Raw genomic sequence first — 25,637 nt, forward strand, 5'->3', positions numbered from 1 at the left:
AATGAGTAGTGTATTCATTACACACAAGTATTTACTGAGAGATATTAAGTTATACCTCTTTAGAAAAGGAAATTCTTTCAAGATGTCTCCAACAAACATGCCGATCACTTTAGATGTCATTGGGATAAAACCCAAATTATTTATTTTTACCTTGGAACTATCTGTAAACAAGTAAAACCAAAATCAAATGTGAAACTATCATGCTGGAACATTATAATTTTTATCAGTACTTCACATACACACACACACACACACGCACACACACACACACACACACACAAAAGACAGTTTTCATTGATTTTATACATCTGTCAATTTTATCCCTTCCAATAAACTTATTTTCCCCACATGAAAGCATTTTTGGAACACAGCAATGTATTTTTCTAAGAAAAAAAGAATTTAAGGAAGATGAAAGATATAGCTAGAGCATTAGGTCTCCTATATTAATGCTTATTCCTTTGAATATTCCCTATCACAGTATTTAAACATGTCTTACTCATTACCCTCCTATATAAATAAAAGGTCAGTGAGTAGACTACATTCCTTGCATGCATGAGGTTCCGGCACAGAAAATATTGGAGCAGAATTCCGGGGTCTGTGTCTGTGTCTGTGTCTGTGTCTGCATCCATCTTTCTTCCTCTCTCTCTCTCTCTCTCTCTGTCTCTGCCTTTCTCTTTCTGTCTCTCTCTCTGCCTCTCTCTCTCTCTTTCTCTCTCTGTCTATCTGCCTCTCTCTCTCTTTCTCTCTTTCTGTCTCTCTCTGGAATTACAAAATACTGGGGGTCAGGCGGTAGCATAGACAGAGGGTTAAGCGCAGTGGCGCAAAGCAAAAGGACCTGCTTAAGGATCCCGGTTCAAGCCCCCAGCTCCCCACCTGCAGGGGCGTCACTTCACAGGCAGTGAAGCAGGTCTGCAGGTGTCTTTTTCTCCTCCTCTGTCTTCCCCTCTTCTCTCCATTTCTCCCTGTCCTGTCCTACATGATATCAGCAACAACAAAAATAATAACTACAAAAACAGGCAACAAAAAGGGGGAAAGCAAAAATAAAAAACAAAAATAAAATACTGGGGCCAGGTGGTTGTACACCTGGTTTGATGGCACAAGTTACTATGTGCAAGGACCCAGATTTAAGACCCTGGTCCCCACCTGCCCGGGAAAGCTTTCCAAGTGATAAAGCAGAGCTATCAGTATCTCTTTGTCTCTTTCCTTAATCTTACCCTACCCTCTCTATTTCTGGCTAACTCTATCCAATAAATAAAGATAATTTAAAAAATGGTAGAAACTGCCCCACTCTCCAACAGGAGGCTGGGTCAACATACTCTGCCACACGAGAAAGCTGGGTCCTGAAATGAGTGCAACCTAGAATGTTCCTAGCTATGACCACGGAATGTGAGCTTTGACCAACAGGGATGCACAGGTTACACCTGGGAATATTTTCTTCTTCGTGAAGCTCAGTATACAGAATTATCCTTATTGATGCTACAATGAATAAACTTGTGTTTCTTCATTCTTAGATTATATTTTAAAAGTTATACATAATTTTATCATACTCTGCCACTGTTATTGGGAGCATAATAATAAACTGGCTTTTGTTTCTTTGTAGGTAACATACTTTTAAGATATTTTTATATTCTATAATTTCATTGTGTAATGTCTAGAGTATGTATTCATTTTTATTTATTCCACTTGATATTCATAATACTTCCAAATGTACAAATTTCTGTCTTTTTTATATATAGAAAGGGAAAGCATGTGTATTATACTCTATAAATGTTAAATCAAAAGTATGTAAAAATCCTATTTTGGGCTTATTGTTTTTAATGGTTAATTTCCTCTATTATTTTATAAATTTCTTCAATTTGCAATTGAATAAAGACTTGTAAAACTAGAGGTTTTTTTTTTTTTTAGTTTTTATTTATTCCCCTTTGTTGCTCTTGTTGTTTTATTGCTGTTGCTATTGATATTGTCATTATTGGGTAGGACAGAGAGAAATGGAAAGAGGAGAGGAAGACAGAGAGGGCAAGAGAAAGATAGACACCTGCAGACCTGCTTCACCACCTGTGAAGCGACTCCCCTGCAGGTGGGGAGCCAGGGGCTTAAACCAGGATCCTTATGCAGGTGTTTGGGCTTTGCGCGCCACATGCGCTTAACCTGCTGCACTAGGCCTGACTCCCTAGAGTTTTCAATGTTTTATTCTACAGACTTTGTTACATTCAGTTGATTATATAATTTCCCAACATAAAGTTTCCTTGATCTTGTAATTAAATAAAGTCCTTAGGAAGAAAACTTGTCATTAGAAATTTTTATTTTTTGTTTACTGAATTTGATAGAACAGAAATAAGTTGAGAAAGGGAGGGGAAATAAGGAATGAGAGAGACGCCTACAGCACTGCTTCACCAGTTGTGCGGATCTTTGCATAAAGGAACATGTGCACTCAATCTGCTGAATCACTGCCCAGCCCCTTAATTAGAAGTTCTCACAATAATTTATTTGTTATTTTCAGAGAAAAGTCTACACCTTAATTTTTTGGTTTCTGGAATTTCTACTATATTCTTTTGTGCTTAGCTATAATTATACAAAAATATATTTATTGCCTTTTATCCAATATTTCAATTGCTTTCCTGAGAATTTTCAATAGATCTGTAGTGCCACCTTGATAGAAATCTAACAGTTATCAACAAAACATATATGAAACAAGGTTCTCAATTTAAATTAAGAAATTATTACCTTTAATTGGTGATGGAATCTTTCTGAGGAACTGAAGTTTTGTTTTTCTTAAAGGAAATGGCATTCCAACATCAAACTTCAGTCTATCTAACTGGACCAACTTTGCTACAGTATTCCAGAGATATTCATAATCTTCCGTAATGGCATGTCCCAAATTCAGGTGCAGACCTATATAATAGTTAAAAGCAATAAATATTAGAAATCATTCACACATACACAGAACACATTTAAATGAGTTCATAGAACTTTGAAATATTTATCAAACACTGAAAATACATCTGTGTTAAGCTTGCGATTTTTATATTTTAAATGTATTTTGATTTTTATAGCTATGTATTAAAATTATACCTATCTTGCCTCACAATAGCAAAAGATAAATGTCTGACTAGTCTTTAAGGTAATAAAAATTTTGTGCCACACAGAACTTTATGATCCTAAAAGTGATGAAAAACTACTTTTACAAAAAATCCTAGAGACAAAAAAATGTCTCAACAATGCTCAGTCAGTTATAGCTCTTAAAATATCTTTTTTGTCTTTGATTATTAAACAGCATAAAATGTACTGAAGAAAATAACTCAAAGAAAGAAAATCAGGCTATAAAGTTACAAACACATAAATCATTAGTATCTGAGAAAGTGTCTTCAAAAGATTGCATAGTAATAAGATGATTATAGTAATTAGCATAAATTTACAATGTTGTGTATATATTTAAATTTAAAAAATCAACTGTTAAAATTATCTAGATTGCGTGTATTGCACCAAAGTAAAGGACTCAGGCTGGGGAGTGAGAGTGTTTTCCTGAAAATGTAAAAGTTTACACATGTACTAACAACTATATTTACTATAAACAATCCCCCAATAAAGATGTTTTAAAAATTATCTAGAAATTCCAATTAGCCAAACATATATTCTTCTAAAAGTAACTGCAGAGTAATATAAAGCTAAAAAATTGTAAATGGAACATTCACTATGCAACTGAATACAAAAAAATGCATGTATTAGCAAACAATAAAAAGAAATGATTAATTACTCTGTAAAATTTGGGGAATAAAAGAAAATAATTTTGAAGTTTTTAATTATTTATAATTATCTCTGGATAAAGTCATAATCATTTTAATATACTAAGATAGTACCTTGAACATTTTCAGTTTCATAGTAAAAAGCAATATTCTTCAACAAAAGGTCATCACTTAAGTCAGAAAGGTGAGCTAAATTCAGATTCCAAATATTGAATTTATTTATATTATCTAGGATGAAATGGTCACACCAGTTTTTCTGAAAAAAATAAAATAAAATAAATTCAAGTTGTTGATAACTTCTATGTGAACAATAAGTTATAGTGTAACTTCAACTGAAAACTGTCCCTGATTCCACTTCAAGATAAGTTTGCAGAGCTTTTCCAGTTCTTACTAGTCAATTTAAGTAAGTGTTTTTGGGCTTAGTAATGATTAATACTTTATACTTAAAAAATTAAAGCATAAAATAAAATAACAAGTAGGAAGGTGGTTTAGTGGAGTCATGTCTTATTGTTCTATGTTTTTATGCAAAAATATGTCCTGACTTTTACTACAATCCAGTATCTCCAAGTCCTGCTATGTAAGTTCCTCCCTATACTTTCCCAAATTCCGTCCCCTAGACCTTTTTTATATTTCATCAAGAATAAACAGACTACAGTTCATTATAGGGAGTTAAAAAAAAAAAACAACACTCCATTTCTGACTCCTATATAATTTACTTAGTCATTTCAGATAAGTCAGATTACAATACTAAACCACTTGATATTAAATGTTATACTGAAGTAAGTATGAATATTATGCTTTGAGTTTTGTGATAGACTTACTTCTCAGAAATATTTAATTTCTTTTCATTCACTTTATATAGTTTGAATTGTATGTATGAACTATGGAATGGTCAGAATCTAATACTTGTATGGAATTACAGATTTAAATGAAAGTTCTCTATAATACATAAAGTTTTCTAAACAGCTTTGGTGTACAAGATGAACATTAGATAATAACATTACTTGGAAGGTTCTCTGATAACCCCTACAGGACCTGCTTTGTAATTTTAGTTGACAGAAAGAATCGCTTTTTTCGTCTTCTTCCAGGATTATTGTTGAGGTAGTGACGGCACTAGGAATTTACCACCCCTGGTGGCCTGTTTTGTTGTTGTTGTTGTTGTTTTCTATTTTATTGAGTAGGAAAAAGAGAAAAATTGAGAGTGGAGGGGGAGATAGAAAAGGAGAGAGAAAGACACCTGAAGACTTGCTTCACCACTTGTGAAGTATACCTGCTGCAGGTGGGGAGTTAGCACTCAAACCAGGATCCTTGTGCCAGTCCTTGCACTTAGTACTATGTGTGTTTAACCAGGTGTGTAACCACCTGGCCCACTTGCTCTGTAATTATCATGGACTGCTGGACATCATGTGAATAGTTCCTTGTATTCACGTAAATATATTTTTAGAGGTTACTATGAGTTTTAGCTACCAAACTGTTGAAATTAAAGTTAATAAATGAATAATAGCATACTTACCATATTTAAGAAAGTCTGAATATTTTTATTCCATTGGGAAGTGATGACCCTAGTACAAGCTCTTTGAGAAAGAGGTAAGTGGAGTAGAAGAACCACACTGAGACAATACATTTTACAAAAATCCTCCATCTCTTGTAGGGTTGCATAGTTGTTTTCCATCTGAAAAAAAAAAGAAGAGGAGGAAAGCTAGAGAGTAACAGACTATGAAACAATAGCATGTAATAATATATCACAAAAGTTTGTGTGGCATAACCATACATTACTTTATTCTTTTTCCTATTTTTGAGAAAATCCATGTCTTCAAACATAAACTCAACTACATTTATAAGGAAAGAAGAATCAACAGGAGTTTACATATTTTTCCAGCGCAGTCAAATTTTATATAGATTGGTGGAGCAAATTCTAATGTCGTGCCCACACGGGGAAGTGACAATGATGGATTGCACATTACTTTACTGTCATGGTTTCATATGTCTAAAGGAACACTGAACATTAACAGAGTAATTAAACCAAGATGGTAAAATACCTGAAAAGCACGCCCAGTTAGAAAAAAAAAAGTGTAAAAAGTGGGCATCCTTAACATGAAACAAGGACCACAAAGCTACAAGAATAAGACTTGTTTTGCATACCTTCAAATGATCAAATAGGTCTAATTATTAGAATTTCAAGAACGTTCATTAATTTTAACCTAATGTTTATGATAATTTAAACTGTTGCATTAATTATGTAGAAATACTTCACTGCAAATACATTCAAGTGCATTTTTTGAAAACGATATAAATGATGTTAAGGAATGATAAATCCTGGTCATTTCTGAAATTGTAGAAGAGACAAAACTTCATTTTCCTTTAGTACTTTTAATGGAGAATTTTCTAGTCCTTACATTCATTACAAAATGTCCAGGTATGTCACATGTGCATATATACACATATAGTGAGGAACTAATAGTTGGATAGAAAACTCTTATTGGCAAACAGTTGTTCAGGCTTTTTGTTTGTTTGAATTTTGTTGCCACCATTGGCTTCATCTCTCCAGGTTGGTGTTTTCAGATAGAAAAAGACAGAGGTAAAGCAGTGAACTGTCCCAGTGAGTGATATCATCAGTACAATATGTTTTTGTTTTGTTTTGTTTTGTTTGTTTTCTGTTCAAGCCACTTTATGGAATTTTATTACTTGCAACCATATATCTTTTAAGTGATATACTCTAGTGACCAAAGTAACTATAATGACTTCAATACAATGTCATAGAGATGAATGGGAGTATAATGGTTAGTCACAGATAATAAATTGCTACATAGACCTTATTATACAAATATTTGAGTTTTTAAATACTTTATTGGGGTTTAATGGTTTATAGTAATTGCTAACACATAGGTACAACCTCTCATCTCCCTATAATAGGTGTCTAGATATCAGAAGACACTTGCACCCCCAACCTAGGTCTTTTTCTCCAATCATACACTAATACCCCACTTCCTTTCCATCTCGTTCCTTTCCCCCTTCTTGGTGCAATATACTACACCCAGTCTAATTTTCACTTTATGTTTTTGTTTGTTTGTTTGTTTGTTTTTTACAGTCCTTGTTTCCTAAGTTCCACCTCTAAGTGAGATCATTTTGTATTGGTCCTTCTATTTTTGGCTTATCACACTCAACATGATATCTTCAAGTTCTGACCAAGATAATGCAAAGGAGATGACTTCATCATTTTTAAATATTATGAGCAATTATTTTAAATATATCTTGTTTATTTATTTACTTAATGAGAGATATAATTAGATAAAGAGACCAGAGGACTTCTTAGCTCTGGCTTGTGGTATTAATAGGGGCTGAACCTGGAATATCTGGGCCTCAGGTTTAAAGTCCAGTGTTCTACCACTGTGATAGTTTCCCAGCCCAACAAACAACTTTTTTAATAAACCCTCTCTGATATAGAGAAAGTTAATAACGTTAGCATATCTTCAGTTAGGTTGACACCAAACTAGTATATAGCAGAAATTCTTTCAAAATAAAGTTCAGTGTTAATGTAACTTAGACTAGACGAATCAGCATTTTAGCTACAGTGACATTTAATGTCTAAGCTTTAATGGGTGCTTCCTGGATTAACTGAACACCAATGATCCCATAAGGGAAAGAATAATAATAATACTTCCTTTGAAATGCTGTACTGAGGATTTAAAGGCAAAATGATTGGACAAATTAGGCAAAATAAACCTTAAGGGAGAAATCTGAGCAGTAAAACAATATAGCATGTGAAAATACAAACGGATGTTTCCCACAAGCATCTTTTTAGAATTCATTTTATAAATTATAGTTTTCCCACATTTTTGGAAATTCATAATCAAATTAAGGACATAAATAAAGTGCAAACTTGAAGAAATAGTAGATGAAAATCAGTAAAATGTCAAAAATGGAGAGCAATGGTATTTTACCGATAAGTTGTGAAAGTAATACCTGTTTACTATTAGTGTTCCCCTTTCTGTTTTCTAAAAAGCAATTGTACATTTTCAAAGACCATGAGCATGTTGTTACACAAAGAACACGTCGAATGTCAGATCCTTCTGGCCAGAGCTGCTTAAGTAAAGACATAGTTCCATATGCCTGTCACAAAAGGAAATCAATTATGAATTTTATTTTATGTGATTTTACTAGAAGATATCACATAGGAAAAAGTGGGCAAATATGACTATAAAAACAATATATTATTAATATAATATAGCAAATAAAATTTTTAATTTTCAATTTAAACACAAAATGTTTAAATAAGTGCAATAAATAGTTCAACAAAATAAGTAAAACATCGGTATATATCCTATAAATCAATACGAAAACACCTAAGAATCTGATGAGACAAGAGAAAATTCCACTAAAAGAAGTACACATTCTAATTAAAGAAAAAAAATTATAAATCCATTAAAAAAATACAATTCGTAGGAATTTTCTTATGAAGTCAGAAAATGTTTATATAGCATTACTCACATAATACATAATTTTGTTATAAACATACTTTACATTGATAGCTTTATATTTAAAATATAATATACCTCATCCATCATATTTTCCCATCCTAAATTTCCAAAAAGCTCTGTTAATGCAGAGACACTATGGTTCTCCAATTGTCTTATCAGAGTTTTATACACATCTTTGATTTTATTTTTGTTCTGTGAAAGGAAGGAAAGTCACAAAAATTAATATAAGTAAAATATCTACTTTCTAGCTACAAAAATGTCAAGTATTGAAAATATAATTACTATATATATGTATATATATATTAAAAACACACTAATGTGAATATAGATCATTTATAGTACTTTTACAGTTTGCAAAATGGCACCAATTTGTCTTAGGCAAATTAGTTTCTATCTGAGGTCTTAGATCATTTTATTCTTTCTACACTTTGATGAAGGTACAATTTAGACAAATTGAATTCAATTTAAAAATGAATTCAATTTAAATGTATAATTTTAAAACCTTAGGCACATGTACAATTTTTTTAAAATTTTAAAATCTAGTTTAAGAACATTTTAAACATCTCTAAAAGAAATATTTTCCCACTGACTTTATTATATTGCATTGTGAAAAATGATAAACAGAGAATAGCATTCCAACCCCAGGTTGCTTGTCACCCAATAACTATTATCAGTAAGCATTGCATTTCTATTTTTATTTCATATAGTCTTCAAAGTGCTAAATTAAAAAAAAAATCCTTAAAGTGAATATTAAACAAATCAGGAAATAAATAATTTTACCAGAAATAAAACTGTTTATTAAAGTAAGAAAGAAATCATCTAGCAGTTGGGAGATAGCTCAGAGATAGAGCACAGAATCTGCAAATCTGAAGTCCTAGGTTCTGTCTTGGGCTATGTCATATGCCAGATTCCTGATCCTTGCCTGATCTCTATCTATCATCTACACTTCTATCTATCTCTCTCTCTTCTCATAAAAAATAATAAACAAATATTTTTTAAATAAACTCATAGAAGCATTAACAAATAATAAAAAAATTAAAACTTCTTATAGAGATTTTGAAAAGGATGTTTGTAGGTCAACATTCAAACTCAGTTTCAGAAATTGCACTAACAGAATTAAATGTAGCAAAATGACTACAGAACCTCTATTTAATATGAGATTGAACTTCAGGACTGTTCCTGCTCACAGCCAGTTAAAAAGGAAGGAAAAAAAAAAAAAACCCTAGAATTCAAAATAATCTGACTGCTTTAGCAAAATAAACAATTTGTCCAAATTCCACAAAAACAATCTATGTCCAAAACGAGAAGGCAGGATTGTGATACTGCTCTCAGAAAGTAAAATTATTTTTACTCAAAAATCATTTTTTCAAAAACACAATTCACTAGAAGTATTGAAAAGTAAACAGAAATTAACCTTATTTACAAAACCTTATGCATATTTCACTTCCAAAAGTTTAACAACAGGGGGCCAGGCAGTGGTGCACCCAGTTAAGCTCACATAGTACGAAGCACAAGGACCCATGCAAGGATCCAGGTTTGATACTCCCCATCTCCCCACCTGTGGGGTAAGGGACTGAACGCTTCACAACTGGTGAAGCAGGTCTACAAGTGTCTTTTGCTCCCTCTCAGTCTCTCCCTTTCCTCTATCAATTTCCCTCTGTACTATCCAAAATAAATAAATAAATAAAGCAGACAGGAAGAGTGGATTTGTAGTGCCACCACCAAGCCCCAGCAACTGGAGAGGGTGTAAACAAAGTTTAACAACAGTAATTGTAAAATATACCAAGATGATGGTATTAAAATTCTAAATACTTTGAAAATTCTATAATGATTTAATTGTAGCAAATAAACTTATTTTTCCTTCACCAACTTTATATACTGCTCCCTCACTAAAAGTAATACTTTAAATATAATTTCACTTGTTTGTCTTAGCAACAGAGGTATAACTTTGCTTTTAATTTCTTTATTGGGGGATTAATGGTTTACAGTCAACAGTAAAATACAATAGTTTGTACACGCATAACATGTCCACATAACAGTACAACCCCCACTAATCCTCCTTTGCATTTAAATATAAAATTACCTTCATGAAAAATTTTTGGTTTCTCTGGTTGCATGGCATCATATACGCATAAAGTCGAAGCATATCAGATTCTTGTCCCAAGGAAAGAACAACATTGACCTTCATTTCCAAAGAGTGAAGGATTAAAAAGTTGAAAAAATGTGTTTGTAGATGATCCAGGCCTTCATCTGTAACTATGATAAAGTATGGGCTACTCTCCTCCAGGAAATTTTTCCACTGTTGTGATAAGCATCCAGAAAAGTCTGTTCGAACATCAATAGTAGTATTATGCTGAAGATGAAGAATTAGAGCAGTCCTCAAAGTAAGGAGGTCAGGGAAGTTGAAATATGCATACTCAGCATCCTGGAAGGGTTGGGGGGGGTGGGAAGGGAGAAGTATGTTATTTTTTTAATTGTATCTTTTTAAAATTTTTATTATCTTTATTTATTGGATAGAGACAGCAAGAAATCAAGAGGGAAGTGGGTGATAGAAAGGCAGAGGGACAGAGAGACACCTGCAGTGCTGCTTCACCACTCGTAAAGCTTTCCTCCTGCAGGTGGGGACCGGGGGCTCGAAACTGGGTCCTTGCACATTGTAATACATGCACTCAACCAAGTGTGCCACCACCTGGCCCCTGGAGAAGTATGTTATTTTGAAACAGACAATTATTAACTTATCCATTTAGCTGATTAGAACTATCATTGAAGTATTTTTTAAGTTTTATAGATATTACTTTGTCATTAAATACTGACAGTAGAATAAGGATTTTTGATGTTCTCAAACATCAAAAGAAAAGAAGAGCTCAACTGTAACATATTACCTTAAAGAAAACAATGGCAAACTGTCCTCCTTTACTAATAAGATCCACAAGATAAAGTTCAACCAGAAAGATGAAGTGGAGCTCCTGTCCTTGTTTTAATGATTGCTCACATATGTATGTGATAAGTAATGAATCTCCATCCACCAGAAAAAATTCAGATTCAACAAAATCATTGAATAAGCTGGAATACCTAAATGAAACCAGAACAAAAATACATATAATATTGTCTTTTAAAAAAAGCAGTAATACTGTTTTCGTGATCATGAACAGGTGAGCATTCTGAATAGTATTTTGATAAGCTCTATGCTAAGGCTTTATAAATAGACCTATATGTTGACCAAAGGACGTGGCTCAGTGATAAGGGGCTGGCATTCCAGCCCTAGTCTATGTAAATTGCATACATGAGGTCCTGAGTTTGATCTGCAACACCACATAAACCAGAGTAGTGCTTGGGTTCACTCTTTGTCTCATTAGATAAGTAAATTTTAAAGAAAATAAAATTAATATATCCATATGCAAGAGTTTTCTTCATCAGAAGGCAGGGTCATTTCCACTAAAATTTCCAATAAAAATGGCATAATGAAATAGAACAAACTATCTAAGGTCACATGGAAGAGTCTAGATTGAACTCAGGAATTTGAATTATATTTCCTTCCTAATGATTCAGGACTTTGAGACATTAACAATTGTGGAAAAATAAGCAGAGGACTTTTTCCAGTTATCATCAAATAACTCAAAAAGTTATATTGAACAATTTTACAACTATATATGTTATATACATTATATATGTGTCATATATAATCTATAACCTATTCAAAAGACACTACATATACTAAAATATATACACATACATGATTATATACAACTGTATTATAATATATTCATATGTACAGCATAGTATATAAATAAACCATAGCTATCATGCATATCTCCTCTGGGAGCTGAGAGGTGTCACACCTAGTTGAGTGCACGCATATCCATGTTCAAGGACCCAGGTTCCTTCCCCTACTCCCCATCTACAGGGCAATACCTCATGAGCAGTGAAGCAGGGCTTCGGGTGTCTATCTCTGTATCTCCCCCTCTTCTCTCAATTTCCCTCTGTCCTATCCAGTACAATAGAAAGAAAGAAATAAAGGAAGGAAGGAAGGAAGGAAGGAAGGAAGGAAGGAAGGAAGGAAGGAAGGGAGAAAAGGAAGGAAGGAAGGAAGGAAGGAAGGAAGGAAGGAAGGAAGGAAGGAAGGGAGGAAGGAAGGAAGGAAGGAAGGGAGGGAGGCTACTGGGAGCTGTGGATTCATAGTGCTGGCACCATGTCCCACCAATAACCCTGGTGGTAATATAATAATAAATATATGCTCTGCATAGTACACATAGTACACTGTAATATCTTACATATAGTGAGATAAACAGATTAGAGAGATCTTAATTTAAGGCTAACTGGACATGCAGGGAATACAGTATAAGGCTTCATATTTCTTTATTACAATGGCAGTACTTACTTAGCTTGTGGGATTTCATCTAAAATGAACTGTGACATTTGCTTCAAAAACATTGTGCATTTTTCTACAAAAAGAGAAAAGAAATGATTTCCAATCAGTCTTTTTAACAGGGAATATCATTTTTTTATTATTTGATAAATAATAAAAAATATTTAATCATATTAAATAAGTCTTACTTAAAGAATCAAATTTTATAATTGATAAATATTTTAAATTACCCATTCTTGAAGCTATTTGTGGCTCCAACCTGAAGTGGAAAATATAAAATATAGTAAATATCCTTTACTTTGGCACCTCTAATGAAAATACCAGACCTACAAAATAAAGAGAAAAAATAATTTATTCCATCAACAAAAAGTACTGAATGATTACCACATGCTAAGCAAAATATTAAGCACTGAGAATATAAAAATGAATGAAAGCACTCTTTTCTCACTAGGTTTAAATCAATTGGGAAAAAACAAAGATCAATCATTTAATAATGGAAATTATGAATGTGAGGGTCAGGATGATAGAGCAGCAGTTGTCTACCAGGCCCCAGAAGTCCCAGACTCAGTCCATACACCATAAACCAGTTCTGAGAAGTACTTTCCGTGTCCCTCCTTCATAGGAAGAAAAGAAAGAGGGAGTCGGGTGGTAGAGCAGCAGGTTAAGCGCAGGTGGCGCAAAGGGCAAGGACCAGCATAAGGATCCTGGTTAGAGCACCCGGCTCCCCACCTGCAGGGGAGTCGCTTCACAAGTGGTGAAGCAGGTCTGCAGGTGTCTATCTTTCTATCCCCCTCTGTCTTCCCCTCCTCTCTCCATTTCTCTCTGTCCTATCCAACAACGACAACAATAAAAAACAAGGGCAACAAAAGGTAATAAATATTAAAAAAAAAAAAGAGAGAGAGAGAAGGAAGGAAGGAAAGAAGGAAGGAAGGAAGGAAGGAAGGAAGGAAGGAAGGAAAGAAGGAAGGAAGGAAGGAAAGAAAGTCAAAATGATAAGGAGGCTCTTCTGAAGAAGAAATGCTTAAGCTCTAAAGGACAAAATAAGAGTTAAGCACAGGTAAGGGAAGTATCACAACCACAGGAAATATCATAATCCCATGTTTAACAACTCAAGGGTATGATAAAGTGTGGATGAAACCTGACCCCAATAATAAGTCAGTGGAATGGAATATATACCCTTATTTTGCATCATTGTCTTTGGAAGCCACTTAATTAAAAATCCATAATTAATATATGGGTTTCAATTTTGTTTTCTTCTCATACTAAAGAGGTAGGCGAAAATTTGTTCTCCTCCCCTACACAATCTTATCAATGGGGAGCGATTCTGCCACTGTCTTTGTAACATTAACTGTCATGAAGTCAGAGGACTTATAGGGTAGAACCTGAGGGTAGGATATAACTTCCGAGCATAAGCATAACTCCCAATCAACAGGAAGAGGATAAAACAAACAAAAACAGAGAGTCTACTCCCACTACACTGCTTTTTTTTTTCTTTTACTTCCAGGGTTATCTTGGGGACTTGATGCCTGCCCTATGAATTCACTGCTCCTATGATTTTTTTTTGTTTTTTTATTATTATTATTTTATTTTTTAGGACAGAAATAAATTGAGAGGGAAGGGGAAGATTGAAAGAGAGAGATAAAAATAGACACCTACAGACCTGCTTCACCACTTGTGAAGACACACACACACATGTACACACACACACACAACCGGCAGATGGGGAGCTGGGGGCTCAAACCAGAATCCATGCACGAGTCCTTGTTCTTCTTTGTACTATGTGTGCTTAACCTGGTGCCCCACCACACACCCCTCTGCCACTATACTACACTAAGGAAATAGGTTCTTCCAATAATCTGAAAGAATACTCAGCCTAAATGAAAAGCAGCCCTAGCAGATACCTTCATTTCAGTTCCACAAGATGCTGAATAGAAGACTCAGATTATCTTTTTTGGAATTATGATTGACAGAAACTATAAAATTATAAATGTCTGTAGTAGTCAACCAGTAGGTTTGTTAAACATCAATAAAAAGGCTAGTACATACCCAGTGGCAAGGGATGCATTCTCTTTACTCTTGTTAAATTATTTTGTCAAATATATTTATTATTTTGTCAAATAGTTTATTCAAATGCAAGTTCTGATTTTGCCACTTTAGAGTAAGACCAGAGATTCTTAAAAATAATTATAATAAAAATTTTTAAAAAGATGAAGCTGGTTGCAGCTTGTTATCTGTGTCTAGGCTTTAAATCTGTCACCCCTTAGTTTATCTTCAATACACCAGATCCCAAGCACCTTTACTTTGAAAAGAACACCAGCACTCGTTTTTCTTTCAGACTTCAGAGACAATTATTTTTTTCTCCCTAAGCCCCACCTTTCTGCATTTTCCTGACTCTTCTCCATTTTAGTAGGAGCCTAAAGACCCTGCATTTCCTGTGTTGCCCAGGAGCTGGAAGGTAAGAGGTGGAGTGTCACCTTTCAGAATCTGTGCTGGACCTCTGGTATACCCTCTTTGCTCTCCTCACCCACCCCTCCCTCTACTCACACATCTGCTGAATCCCAAATGCTGCTCAGCCTGAATCCCAAGTGCTGCTGAATCCCAAATGCTGCTCAGCCAAGAGAGAGTAGCAGAGATGTGTATAAGTCCACACTCAGAATTCCTCCAGCAGTCTGTTATATATGGACGTAAGTTTCAGTTTCCTTTCTCATCTCTGGAGTTGGTTAGTTTCAGTTTCCCTTCTTCAACAATTGACTGAGGTCGGTAAATAAACAAAAATAATTTAAAAATAGGTGAAATGTAAGACATTATGGAATCTGAAAATTCACCATGAGCTGTGGTGTATACATCGGCTTCTTTATGCAAAAAAATAAAAATAAAAAATAAGACATGCAGTGTGCAAGAACACATATTTCTACTAAGTGAAGTTCTATGTAATCTACAGTTGGAAATTTCCTGTGCCTCAAAACAGTATCATAGAGTCCATGGGAAGTCACAAATTAATATCTGTCTAATGAGAGGGAGGGAGGGGAGAGGAAGGGAAGAAGGCAGGGAAAGGAAAGGAATGGAAGAAAAGGAAAGGGAAGGAAGGAAGGAAGGAAAATACAAAAGAAGGAAGGAGGGAAAGCAGGCCAGCAGGCAAGCAGTGCAGTGTGCAATAAGGAAAACAAAATAGAGAGCAAAGAATGACTTTTTTAAAATCATATATTGGAGAATCAAGTTGTTAAAGAAAATAAATGGTGGGGATTGAGAAAATGAGCACTCCTTACATCTATCTGGCTTTTATTCATACTGATTTATTTATCCATTCACTGCAGCTCACCAGCAATTTGCAATGTTTTCATTGATGATGAAGTTGAGAAATAAAAGAACCTGGAACTTGGCACAGGATTGGTCTTAAGGTATATTGGTTTTTCTTCTCCTTCTTCTTCTTCTTCTTCTTTTTCTTCTTCTTCTTCTTCTTGTTCTTCTTCTTCTTCTTCTCCTCCTCCTCCTCCTCCTCCTTCTTCTTGTTTTGTTTTATTGTTTGTTTTTTTATTTAATTTTTATTTATAAAAAGGAAACATTGACAAAACCATAGGATAAGAGGGGTACAACTTCACACAATTCTTACCATCAGAACTCTATCTCATGCCCTTCCCTGATAGCTTTCCTATTCTTTAACTCAGGGAGTATGGATCCAAGGTCACAGTGGGTTGCAGAAGGTGCAAAGTCTGGCTTCTGTAATTGCTTCCCCACTGAACATGGGCATTGACTGGTCAATCCATACTCCCAGCCTGTCCTTCTCTTTCCCTAGTGGGAAAAGGCTCTGGGGAAGCAGAGCTCCAGGACACATTGGTGGGGTTCTGGTAGGCATCAGGCTAGCATATGGAACCTGGTGGTTGAAAAGAGAGTTAACAAACAAAACCAAACAAATTGTTGACCATTCATGAACCTAAAGGTTGGAATAGTGCAGATAAAGAGTTGGGGGGCCCTCCATTTTGTAGATAGCTAGTAGGCACATTTTAGCTATATTTCAAAGGGCCTGTGGCTATACTAGTGTTTGTTTATTTGTTTGTTTGTTTTGCCTGAGCCTGAAATCTGATATGCAGGTGGATCCTAATTATCCTCTGGGGAGATGATGCCATGGCTGGTAGAAGAGCCAGAAAGAGTAGCTCCCAAATATGGGAAAGGTATATAAATATTGTTGATTGTAAATCCCGCTTATTTGATGTGATCTGGGGCCTATATTCAGCTTAGGAGTCTATGTGAACTCTGCATCCCTGTAGATCTGAGCATACATTCTGTTGTCATAAGTAGGAACATTCCAAACTGCTCCAATATCAGGACCTATCTTCCTCAGGTGTAGCATAGAGTATATTGTCCAGGCTCCCTTCAGAGGATGGAACATTCTCTACTATTGTTGATCCAAGTTGAGGGAAAGGTCCTATGGGGGCTCACAAAGGGTCTATTGTGTTGTTCCTGATAGGAATGACTGATAACAATGGAGAGAGGGATTTATTTGAGGTCTAGGCCCATCATGTCTGTTTGGGAATCTCGGGATTCCCTGATTAGGGCCCCAGCTTGTGGAATGGCCTGATAGTGACTAAAGAGTCATCATTAAAGTATGCCAGTCTCTTGCCCTTATTCAGCTTTTGCAGTCCTTGCTTCGATGAGGTTAGGTATATTGCTTTTTTATCCCATGTTTGACTAATATGTCTAATGCAACTGTGCCTTTTATTCCATACCTTTAAATTTATGTGTTAAGGATCAACAATGATGTTTAAGTGATTGTGAAAGCCAATGATTGTTAAGTCCATGTGACACCAAACTTGAATGCTCTGCCTGATCCACCAGCAAGCCAAACACTGTCATGCCAGCTTTTTACCACAACTCAGAATATAATGTTCAGACCTACCTCCTCATTATTCTATTTCAGAGAATATTTATGTTGGTGCAAAGAAAGACTAGAGACTTCTGTTTTGTCCATTTCTTGAAAAATGGAGATAGTTTCAGGATAAAAAGGGGGGAGGCTTGTGATCATGTATCTTTCTGGATTATGAGTTTTCATTTGGGAACATATCTTCTTCTAGAAAGTCTGAAACACTGGAAGCAAAAGGCAAGTTGAAACAGAGATGTGTGTGAATTCTGTTTGTGGTTCATTCTTTGAAAATACAGTTTTTAACATATGTATTGTTTTGTACAAATTATCTTTTGCCTTAGTCTGTCAATTTCAGTTCCCCTTTGTGCTTGAGGACCACATTTTACCTGCTTCATTTCTTCCTCTTTCTAAAATATTTGAGAGATTTTTCTTTTTACTAATCTTAAGATCTTATTTGCAGGACAAGGGAAATGAAGAACTAGGAAAACAGGTAGACTCATGCTTACAACCCAAATTCTAGTCCCAGAACCACATGGGAATGCCACACACCGAGGGGAGCTACAGTTCTGTGGTACTTCTCTCTTTTCCACTATCTCTCTCTCCCACTATCTCTCTCTCTCTAAATAAAAAACACATTGTCAGAGTGCTAGAAATGGACCTACCCTATGACCCAGCAATTCCTCTCCTGGGGATATGCTGGCGCTCACGTGGAGTGGCTCCAGCCAGGGGGTAACCCACCAACCCTCCCTCGCCAACTCAAGGGGCTGCACCATCCAGAAAGGAGGCATTGGGGAGTATTCTGGTACAAACACTCATTTATCTGGAGATTGGTATGGGATTATATAGAGAGTTAAATAAAGAACATTTTTCAAATATGTCAGAAATTAGTTTTCTTAAAGGTCAGCTTGCCCCTATGGTAGGGGGCTGGTAGAATTGATGCAATACATAAAGGTAAAAATGATTAGTCTCCATGATGCAGGCAGTTTAATTATCCAAAGGCATTTGAGAGAAGCATAAGGGTTAAACTAGTAAGGTGAGATAGAGAAAAGAAAAACAAAACTTGATGTAAATCATAGATATCAAGGAGCACAAGGAAATAGTATTTGGTGGGTTTTCACTGTCTGGTGTTGCAGGGTGTATGATAGAGTGTGTTCTCCTTTGTGATCAAAAGGTGAAGTGCATATGTGAACTTTTAATGAACCCTAAAGCAGGAAGCCATTTGGTCTGCTGCTATCAGGGAGAACTAAGTGTGAGAGGCTTGTAGGCTTTCTGTGAGCTTGAGAGACTAATAAGGAGAAACTGAGTCTGGGAGACTTTTTCCTCTTGGCTCATCTCTATAAGGAGAGAGGCTAGCAAGTGGGGTGTCTTTCCAGACTTCCATCCAAGGATGGGAGAGCTTCTAACAAGCTTTCACATAGTCCCACAGGGATATATCCAAAGAAAACAATGACACCTATCCTAATAGATCTATGTACAACTGTGTTCACAGCATAACAATTTGTAATAGCCTAAACTTGGAAACAACGAATGCCTAATGACAGATAAGTGGATAAGAAAGTTGTGGTACATATACATAATGAAATACTGTGAGGCTGTTAAAAGTAATGAAATCAGGGAGTTGGGTGGTGGCGCAGCGGGTTAAGTGCATGTGGTGCAAAGTGTGAGGACCTGAGTAAGGATCCCAGTTCGAGCCCCCGACTCCCCACCTGCAGGGGAGTTGCTTCACAGGTGGTGAAGCAGGTCTGCAGGTGTCTATCTTTCTCTCCCCCTCTCTGTCTTCCCCTCCTCTCTCCATTTCTTTCTGTCCTATCCAACTACAATGACATCAATAACAACAATAATAACTACAACAATAAAATAACAAGGACAACAAAAGGGAAAATAAATAAATATTTTTAAAAAATTTAAGTATTCAAAAAAATAATGAAATCAATTCCTTTGCCATATCTTGGACAGAACTTGAAGATATCATATTGAGTGAGATAAACCAGAAAGAGAAAAATGAATGTCAGATGATCTCACACATACATTCAAACATGGAATTTAAGAAGCAATGAGAATAAAGGATACCATAAGGTGAAACTTGGACTGATGGCTGTGTATTACACCAAGCCAAAGGATTCTGGGGAAGAGAAAAGAAAGTAATGAGATGCTGGGGATGGGTGTACAATGACAGAAAAGCAAGTATTGATTTATGTACTATTTATTTTATTCTGTAGAAATATAACAAAATTTTCAAGTAAAATCACAGATGCAGATACACAATTAAAATGAATGTACTGTGAGATTTCTACCATAAGCTTTTCAACACCTGTTAATTAGACAATGAGAGGAAAGATGAAGGACAAAAGATATGCCGTTCTAGGAATTCTTTTCCAAAATAGTACTGAATAAATTGCTGGGCCAGTAGAAGCAGACCTCTGGATTTTGTTAGGACAGCAACTGTCTTCAGTGGTTGTCATTTTAAAAACATTTAAATCCTCCTTTGGTCAACAGCTGATTTCCTCTTTTGTCATATACTTTCTTCCTTAGTCACATACTTTTACAGTACACTTACACAAATGAGCAGTTCCTGAAATTATTAAGCAGCTGTTCCTCTTCACCAGACAGCATCTATTCCACTTGATCATGGTATTCCTTCACTAAATACATCCATGAGGCATATAAGATGCAGTCAGAAGAACAAGTCTGTTTTGATTTAGATCAAGTACTCCTCAAAGCCATTTTTAAATATGCCATTATCTTGGTAGTCTAGCCTCTCCCATGTAATGGAGAAAGAAAAATCAACTATTTCATATGGTAAAGCTTTGATTTCTCCTCAGATCAACTCAATTTAAAACATAGAAATTTTCAACCATAAAAACATTTCCATCTTAAACTCTGCATCATATTTAAATAAAAACTGCTTTCATCTTCACTCCATTTTCATTCTATAATGAACTTTTACTATGGTATTATAAACATTTTATAAACATCACTTTTTATGACCTCTTTAAAAGTCTATGAGTTTATTTCACCATTCCATAAATTAGAGATTTGGATTGTTATCAACATTTTGCTTGCTATTATAAATAGAAAAGTAGAGTAAGTTAGGGTGGGTCAAAGGGCAGGAGCATTTGAAACATGAACGCTTAAAGTGTATAAAAGTAAATCCTTAATTACAAATGGATCTAAATATACAAAGCCAAATATAAAACTGAGAACATTTTGTTTCAGAGATTTAAATTCAATTATGGCTATTTTCCATGTTTAAAAGCCCATTATGTTTATCATGTTAAGTCTCCAACCTGTTATCTAGGTAAATATATATATTTGGATTTTGAAAATGGAGCATATCCATGTGTAGATGTAGACCCAAGAGGTTAAGATTAAACAGAGGTAACTATCACTAGATAAACAAAAATCAAGTTTCAAATATGAACTCATATGCCAAGCAGTAGAATTAATAATAAAGTGGATGCTGATGTCATCTAAGAATAGCATGAATTGGGAAGAAGAAAACCAAGAGTCCAGTTGAATCCAAAATGTTGGCTAAATAATACAGAGGATAATAAGCATCTCTTCTTTAGAAAACTGTTTAGTTGTTTGGGCCATTTTTTTTAATCTGGGTTAGTTTTACTTTTGCAGGTCAATTCTGTATAGAAATCCCCGATGAGCACCTTCAGGGAAAACTTCATGAGCAATGAAGTAGGTATGCAGATATCTATCTTTCTCTCTATTTCTCTATCTACCCTACTCTCTCAATTTCTCTCTGTCCTGTCAAATAAATAAAAAGAAAAAACAATAATTGAAAAGAGGAAAAAATGGCTGCCAGGAGCAGTGGATCTGTAGTGCAGGAACCAAGCCCCAGTGATAATTCTGGAGGGGGGGAAATGTTTTTAAATAAAGAGTAAATGTTTTTAAAGTAAGAGTTTTATAAAGGTATAATTATTTAAAAAAATTATCTTTTGAAGCTGCACACTGTTGACAGGAATGATGAAAAGCATTATGAAGATTCTTCAAAACACTAGAGCTAGAAATAACACAGGATCCAGTTATCCCACTTCTGTGTTTTTACCTGAAAAATGGAAATATACTAATTTAAAGTGATATATACACCCCTTACCCTACAGGAGAGTTTGAGCCATATTAGTTATACATCCAACAAGTAACTGATAACAAATATCTATACAGAATTATCTGCAAAAGTAAGACTAATGCAATAAAAAACTGGGCCAAAGAACTGAATAGTTTTTTAAATAAGATATATATATATATATATATATATATATAAATAAGATATATATATATATCTTATTTAAAAAACTATTCAAAAAACATATAAAAGAATCCAAAAAACATATAAAGGAATGCTCCACTTCACTTATTACTAGAGAAATGCAAATTAAACCTACATTTTCCTGACAAATAAAAATACAAAGAAAAATAATAATAATAAAAGGGAAAAAATGGCCACCGGGAGCAGTCAATTTATAATGCAAGTACCTAGCCCCATTGATAACCCTGGAGGCAAAAAAGGAGGAAGAGAAACAAAATAAAAATAATGTTTTTAAATAAAGTTAAAAAAAAAAAAAGGACTTGTGTCTTTAGTTTCATAAAACAGAGAGAGACAGACCCTGGTCTCTGTTCAGCTCTGGCATGGGGTAAGGATTAAATCTAGGACCTCTGGAATCATATTTCCCTGGCCCTAGCTCCTGTTCTTCATTTAGTCATATATATGTAATCTTTATTTATTGGCTAGAGACAGAAATTGAAAGTGGGAAATAGGGAGAGAGACAGAGAGACACCTGCAGCACTACTTTACTACGTATGAAGCTTTCCTCCTACAGGTGCTTGAACCCAGGTCCTTGCACACTGTAACATGTGCTCTCAACCAGGTATACCACCACTCTTCCCTTCCATTTGATCTTCTAGTCTTCCCTAGGAGATTCCTGATTCTAAATTTTCTTTCCCTTATCTTTCTTCCTCTTTCCCTCCCTTCTTTTATTTCTCCCATCTCCCCATACTTCCTTCCTTTCATACAGGCAAGGCTTTACTTCTCCCAAGCTGACATTCTCATTAGGTTAGAGAGAGATCTGAATACTTAACCCAGTGTCATGGCCAAGGAATTGCCTTACCTGGTGAACTATCTCTCCAACCATAAATTGTTTTGTTTGTTAGTTTGTTTGTTTGTTTTTAAGTGAAGATAGAGGACAACAGTGTTGGCTGTATTATCCAACAGAGCTTTCTGAAGTGGTAATATTCTGCTTCTCCTAGCTTCAAACTTAGAACCACTAGCGATGTGATTTTTGAACACTTCAAGTGTGGTAATATAACAGATGAGCTGGGGGTTTTTTAATCTTTCTTGTCATTTTAAACATTTAATTAATTTAAGCAAATTTAATATTAGTGACTTGAGGCTACTGGCTATAGTACTGGATTGAATGGGTTTAATAGACCTTGTGCTATTCACTGTTTTCAGAACTAAGTAAACATTATACATCCCCTTAATCCTCAGTGAATTTATAAAAGAAATAAAAGCATATACTTTTATTTTACAGATTAAAAAACTGAAGCACAAGAGGTTGAGTAAACAGCAGAAGATATCATAGATACTAAGTAGAAGAGTCAGGATCTAGACTCTCTACTCAGTTTATAGAGATTATGTATGCAGTCACTGGGTTACACCGTGTCTTAGGAAAAGAGATGAAGAGACAGTAATTGTGTTTATTTTAGTAGCTTCTGCTTCCTCCTTTATGTGCCACATTTTCTTTTTTGAATATGTATTTATTTATTTTCCCTTTTGTTACCATTGTTGTTTTATTATTGTGGTTATTATTGTTGTTGTTACTGATGTCGTTGTTGTTGGCTAGGACAGAGAGAAATCAAGAGAGGAGAGGAAAAGAAAGATAGACACCTGCAGACCCGTTTAATCACCTGTGAGGCGATTCCCCCGCATGTGCAGAGCCAGGGGCTCCAAAAGGAATCCTTACTCTGATCCTCACGCTTTGTACCACGTGAGCTTAACTAGCTGTGCTATACAGCCCCACTCCCTATGAGCCACATTTTCTAATCCGATGTTCCAGATTTAACATATAGACAAAATTCCATCAAAATTACTTATGAAATACTTATATCTTTGTCTTTTTCTTATTCAGTTAACACTTGAAGATAATTAAATGTCTTTATTAGGAAAAAATAAGACATTACCACACTTTACAATAAGCAAACTTGTTTTCTATGAGTTGAATATTGAAATTAATAGAGTTGTTCCAGAATGATCTCATTTTACTATACTTGAAGCCCCTACCTGACATCCATATTCTTTTTTAGGCAAGACCCTTTTTTTTTGTTTGTTTAATTGTGCCTGAAATGGACTAAAGTTCACTTAGTCATTCTTTTTTTTTATTTATTTAAGAAAGGATTAATTAACAAAACCATAAGGTAGGAGGAGTACAACTCCACACAATTCCCACCACCCAATCTCCATATCCCACCCCCTCCCCTGATAGCTTTCCCATTCTCTATCCCTCTGGGAGCATGGACCCAGGGTCATTGAGGGTTGCAGAAGGTAGAAGGTCTGGCTTCTGTAATTGCTTCCCCGCTGAACATGGGCATTGACTGGTCGATCCATACTCCCATTCTGCCTCTCTCTTTCCCTAGTAGGGTGTGTCTCTGGGGAAGCTGAGCTCCATGACACATTGGTGGGGTCTTCAATCCAGGGAAGCCTGGCCAGCATCCTGGTGGCATCTGGAACCGTTTCCAGAAGATGTGGTCAGAGCTCAAGCCACTAGCAGCTTCTCAGTCCGCCATCTTCTGGGAACCCCCACTTAGTCATTCTTGACAAAGGGATTCAATATTAATTTCTTGCATTCACCAAGTTGTGAACAATCTGTAATAAGGTGACAAACCCCCCCCATCACTTTCAAGTTATACTTGTGAAACAGCCTTAAAATTCTCCAGGAGTTTACAAAGGAACTACAGCCAAAATACTTTTCAGAAAGTGCTCTTCACTTTTATTTAAACAATTAAATTGCTTGATGAAAGGCTGAGGCATAGTTTTACAGATGAATGTTTATTCAATGAAGTCAGTGCTTACTTAACTCATTGTAGATATTAAGGTAAAATCCTATTTGGGTTTTAGCCAACATCCATAAAAAGCAAATATCTTTCCTCTTAAAATTTTGTTTTGACTCTACCTAATCAAAATCATCATTTAAGTAGACATGTGTCCTAAGCTGATCTTATATATTTTGTATAGATTTCAAATACATGTATGCATTTCAAATATTCACATGCTTAGAGTACAAATAATTAGTATGTAGTAGCAGCATCAGTTTGTTATGGAGCTCAGATTGTGTGCCAACACTGTGTTGTTCTTTGCCAATTGACTCAGTTAATCTCTAGTTGTCATTTTCATTGATGTTTTAAGGATGAGAACTAAACTTACAAAAGTAAAGTTAAGTCAAACAGGTAAAAGGTATCAGGTAAAGAGTAGTTGATATTGCAAGCTAGATCTGCTTTCAAATCACATACTTAAACACAAAATCTTTGAGGTTCAAGACTGTTAGCTTAAAATAGCATGAATAAATATTCTGTTCCTATCTTCTCCCCATTTTGGGATGTCGCCATTTGATTTTTGTTGTTGAGTTTGATGAGCTACTTATAAATTTTGATAATTAGCCTTATGCTTGAAAAAATCATGTTAAGTGAGATAAGCCAGAAAGAGAAGATTGAACAATCACAGAAAGAAGTTGGGAAATAGAACCGAAAGGAAAAACAAAGTAGAACTCGAACTGGACTTGGTGTATTACATCAAAGTAAAGGAATCTGGGTGGCTGAGGGGACATGGAGAGCTTTCAAGTCCTTATGCATGATGTTAAAGGAGAACTTAGGCTAGGATTGAGAGAGGTTCACAGAAAACAGAAAGTTTACACATGTACCAATAACTGTATATACTGTACACCATTAATCCCCTCCAGTAAGAAAAAATAGTATGAGTGGGAAACTATAACATTAGAAAGTCATATCCTTCACTTTACCATGAATTCTATAAGGATAAATAAAACATATTAAGATTATGTAAATAAAATAGTGACAAAGAAGAAAAGAAAAAGGCGTAAGATTGTCCAAAAATAGACTACATACTATATTATAAAATCCTAGTAACTATATGTGGAGAGCAAAACTCATTAGTTGAACATTTCCCAATG

The 25,637-nt window shown here is 35.1% G+C and overlaps 1 protein-coding gene and 1 long non-coding RNA gene across 2 annotated transcripts in view; one reads left to right on the forward strand and one right to left on the reverse strand.

Annotated features, from left to right (window-relative positions):
- The window catches only part of LOC103117211 (probable ATP-dependent RNA helicase DDX60), a 99,700-nt gene extending 86,812 nt beyond the window's left edge, over nucleotides 1–12,888 (reverse strand). Inside the window, exons 1-10 of the mRNA XM_007527223.3 lie at nucleotides 12,818–12,888; nucleotides 12,600–12,663; nucleotides 11,104–11,293; nucleotides 10,305–10,646; nucleotides 8,297–8,413; nucleotides 7,707–7,853; nucleotides 5,257–5,415; nucleotides 3,858–3,999; nucleotides 2,725–2,892; nucleotides 56–161 (exon numbers count right to left, since the gene is read on the reverse strand). Coding sequence (XP_007527285.3) covers nucleotides 56–161; nucleotides 2,725–2,892; nucleotides 3,858–3,999; nucleotides 5,257–5,415; nucleotides 7,707–7,853; nucleotides 8,297–8,413; nucleotides 10,305–10,646; nucleotides 11,104–11,293; nucleotides 12,600–12,663; nucleotides 12,818–12,821 — 1,439 coding nt within the window. The 5' untranslated portion in view covers nucleotides 12,822–12,888. The remainder of the gene's footprint in view (nucleotides 1–55; nucleotides 162–2,724; nucleotides 2,893–3,857; nucleotides 4,000–5,256; nucleotides 5,416–7,706; nucleotides 7,854–8,296; nucleotides 8,414–10,304; nucleotides 10,647–11,103; nucleotides 11,294–12,599; nucleotides 12,664–12,817) is intronic.
- A 1,943-nt stretch (nucleotides 12,889–14,831) lies between these two features.
- Nucleotides 14,832–25,637, forward strand: part of LOC132536954 (uncharacterized) — a 46,114-nt gene continuing 35,308 nt past the window's right edge. The window contains exon 1 of the long non-coding RNA XR_009548479.1: nucleotides 14,832–15,042. This is a non-coding gene — a long non-coding RNA (uncharacterized LOC132536954). The remainder of the gene's footprint in view (nucleotides 15,043–25,637) is intronic.

This window comes from Erinaceus europaeus, chromosome 2 (genome assembly GCF_950295315.1).
Source record: "Erinaceus europaeus chromosome 2, mEriEur2.1, whole genome shotgun sequence".
NCBI classification, from domain to species: Eukaryota; Metazoa; Chordata; class Mammalia; order Eulipotyphla; family Erinaceidae; genus Erinaceus; species Erinaceus europaeus.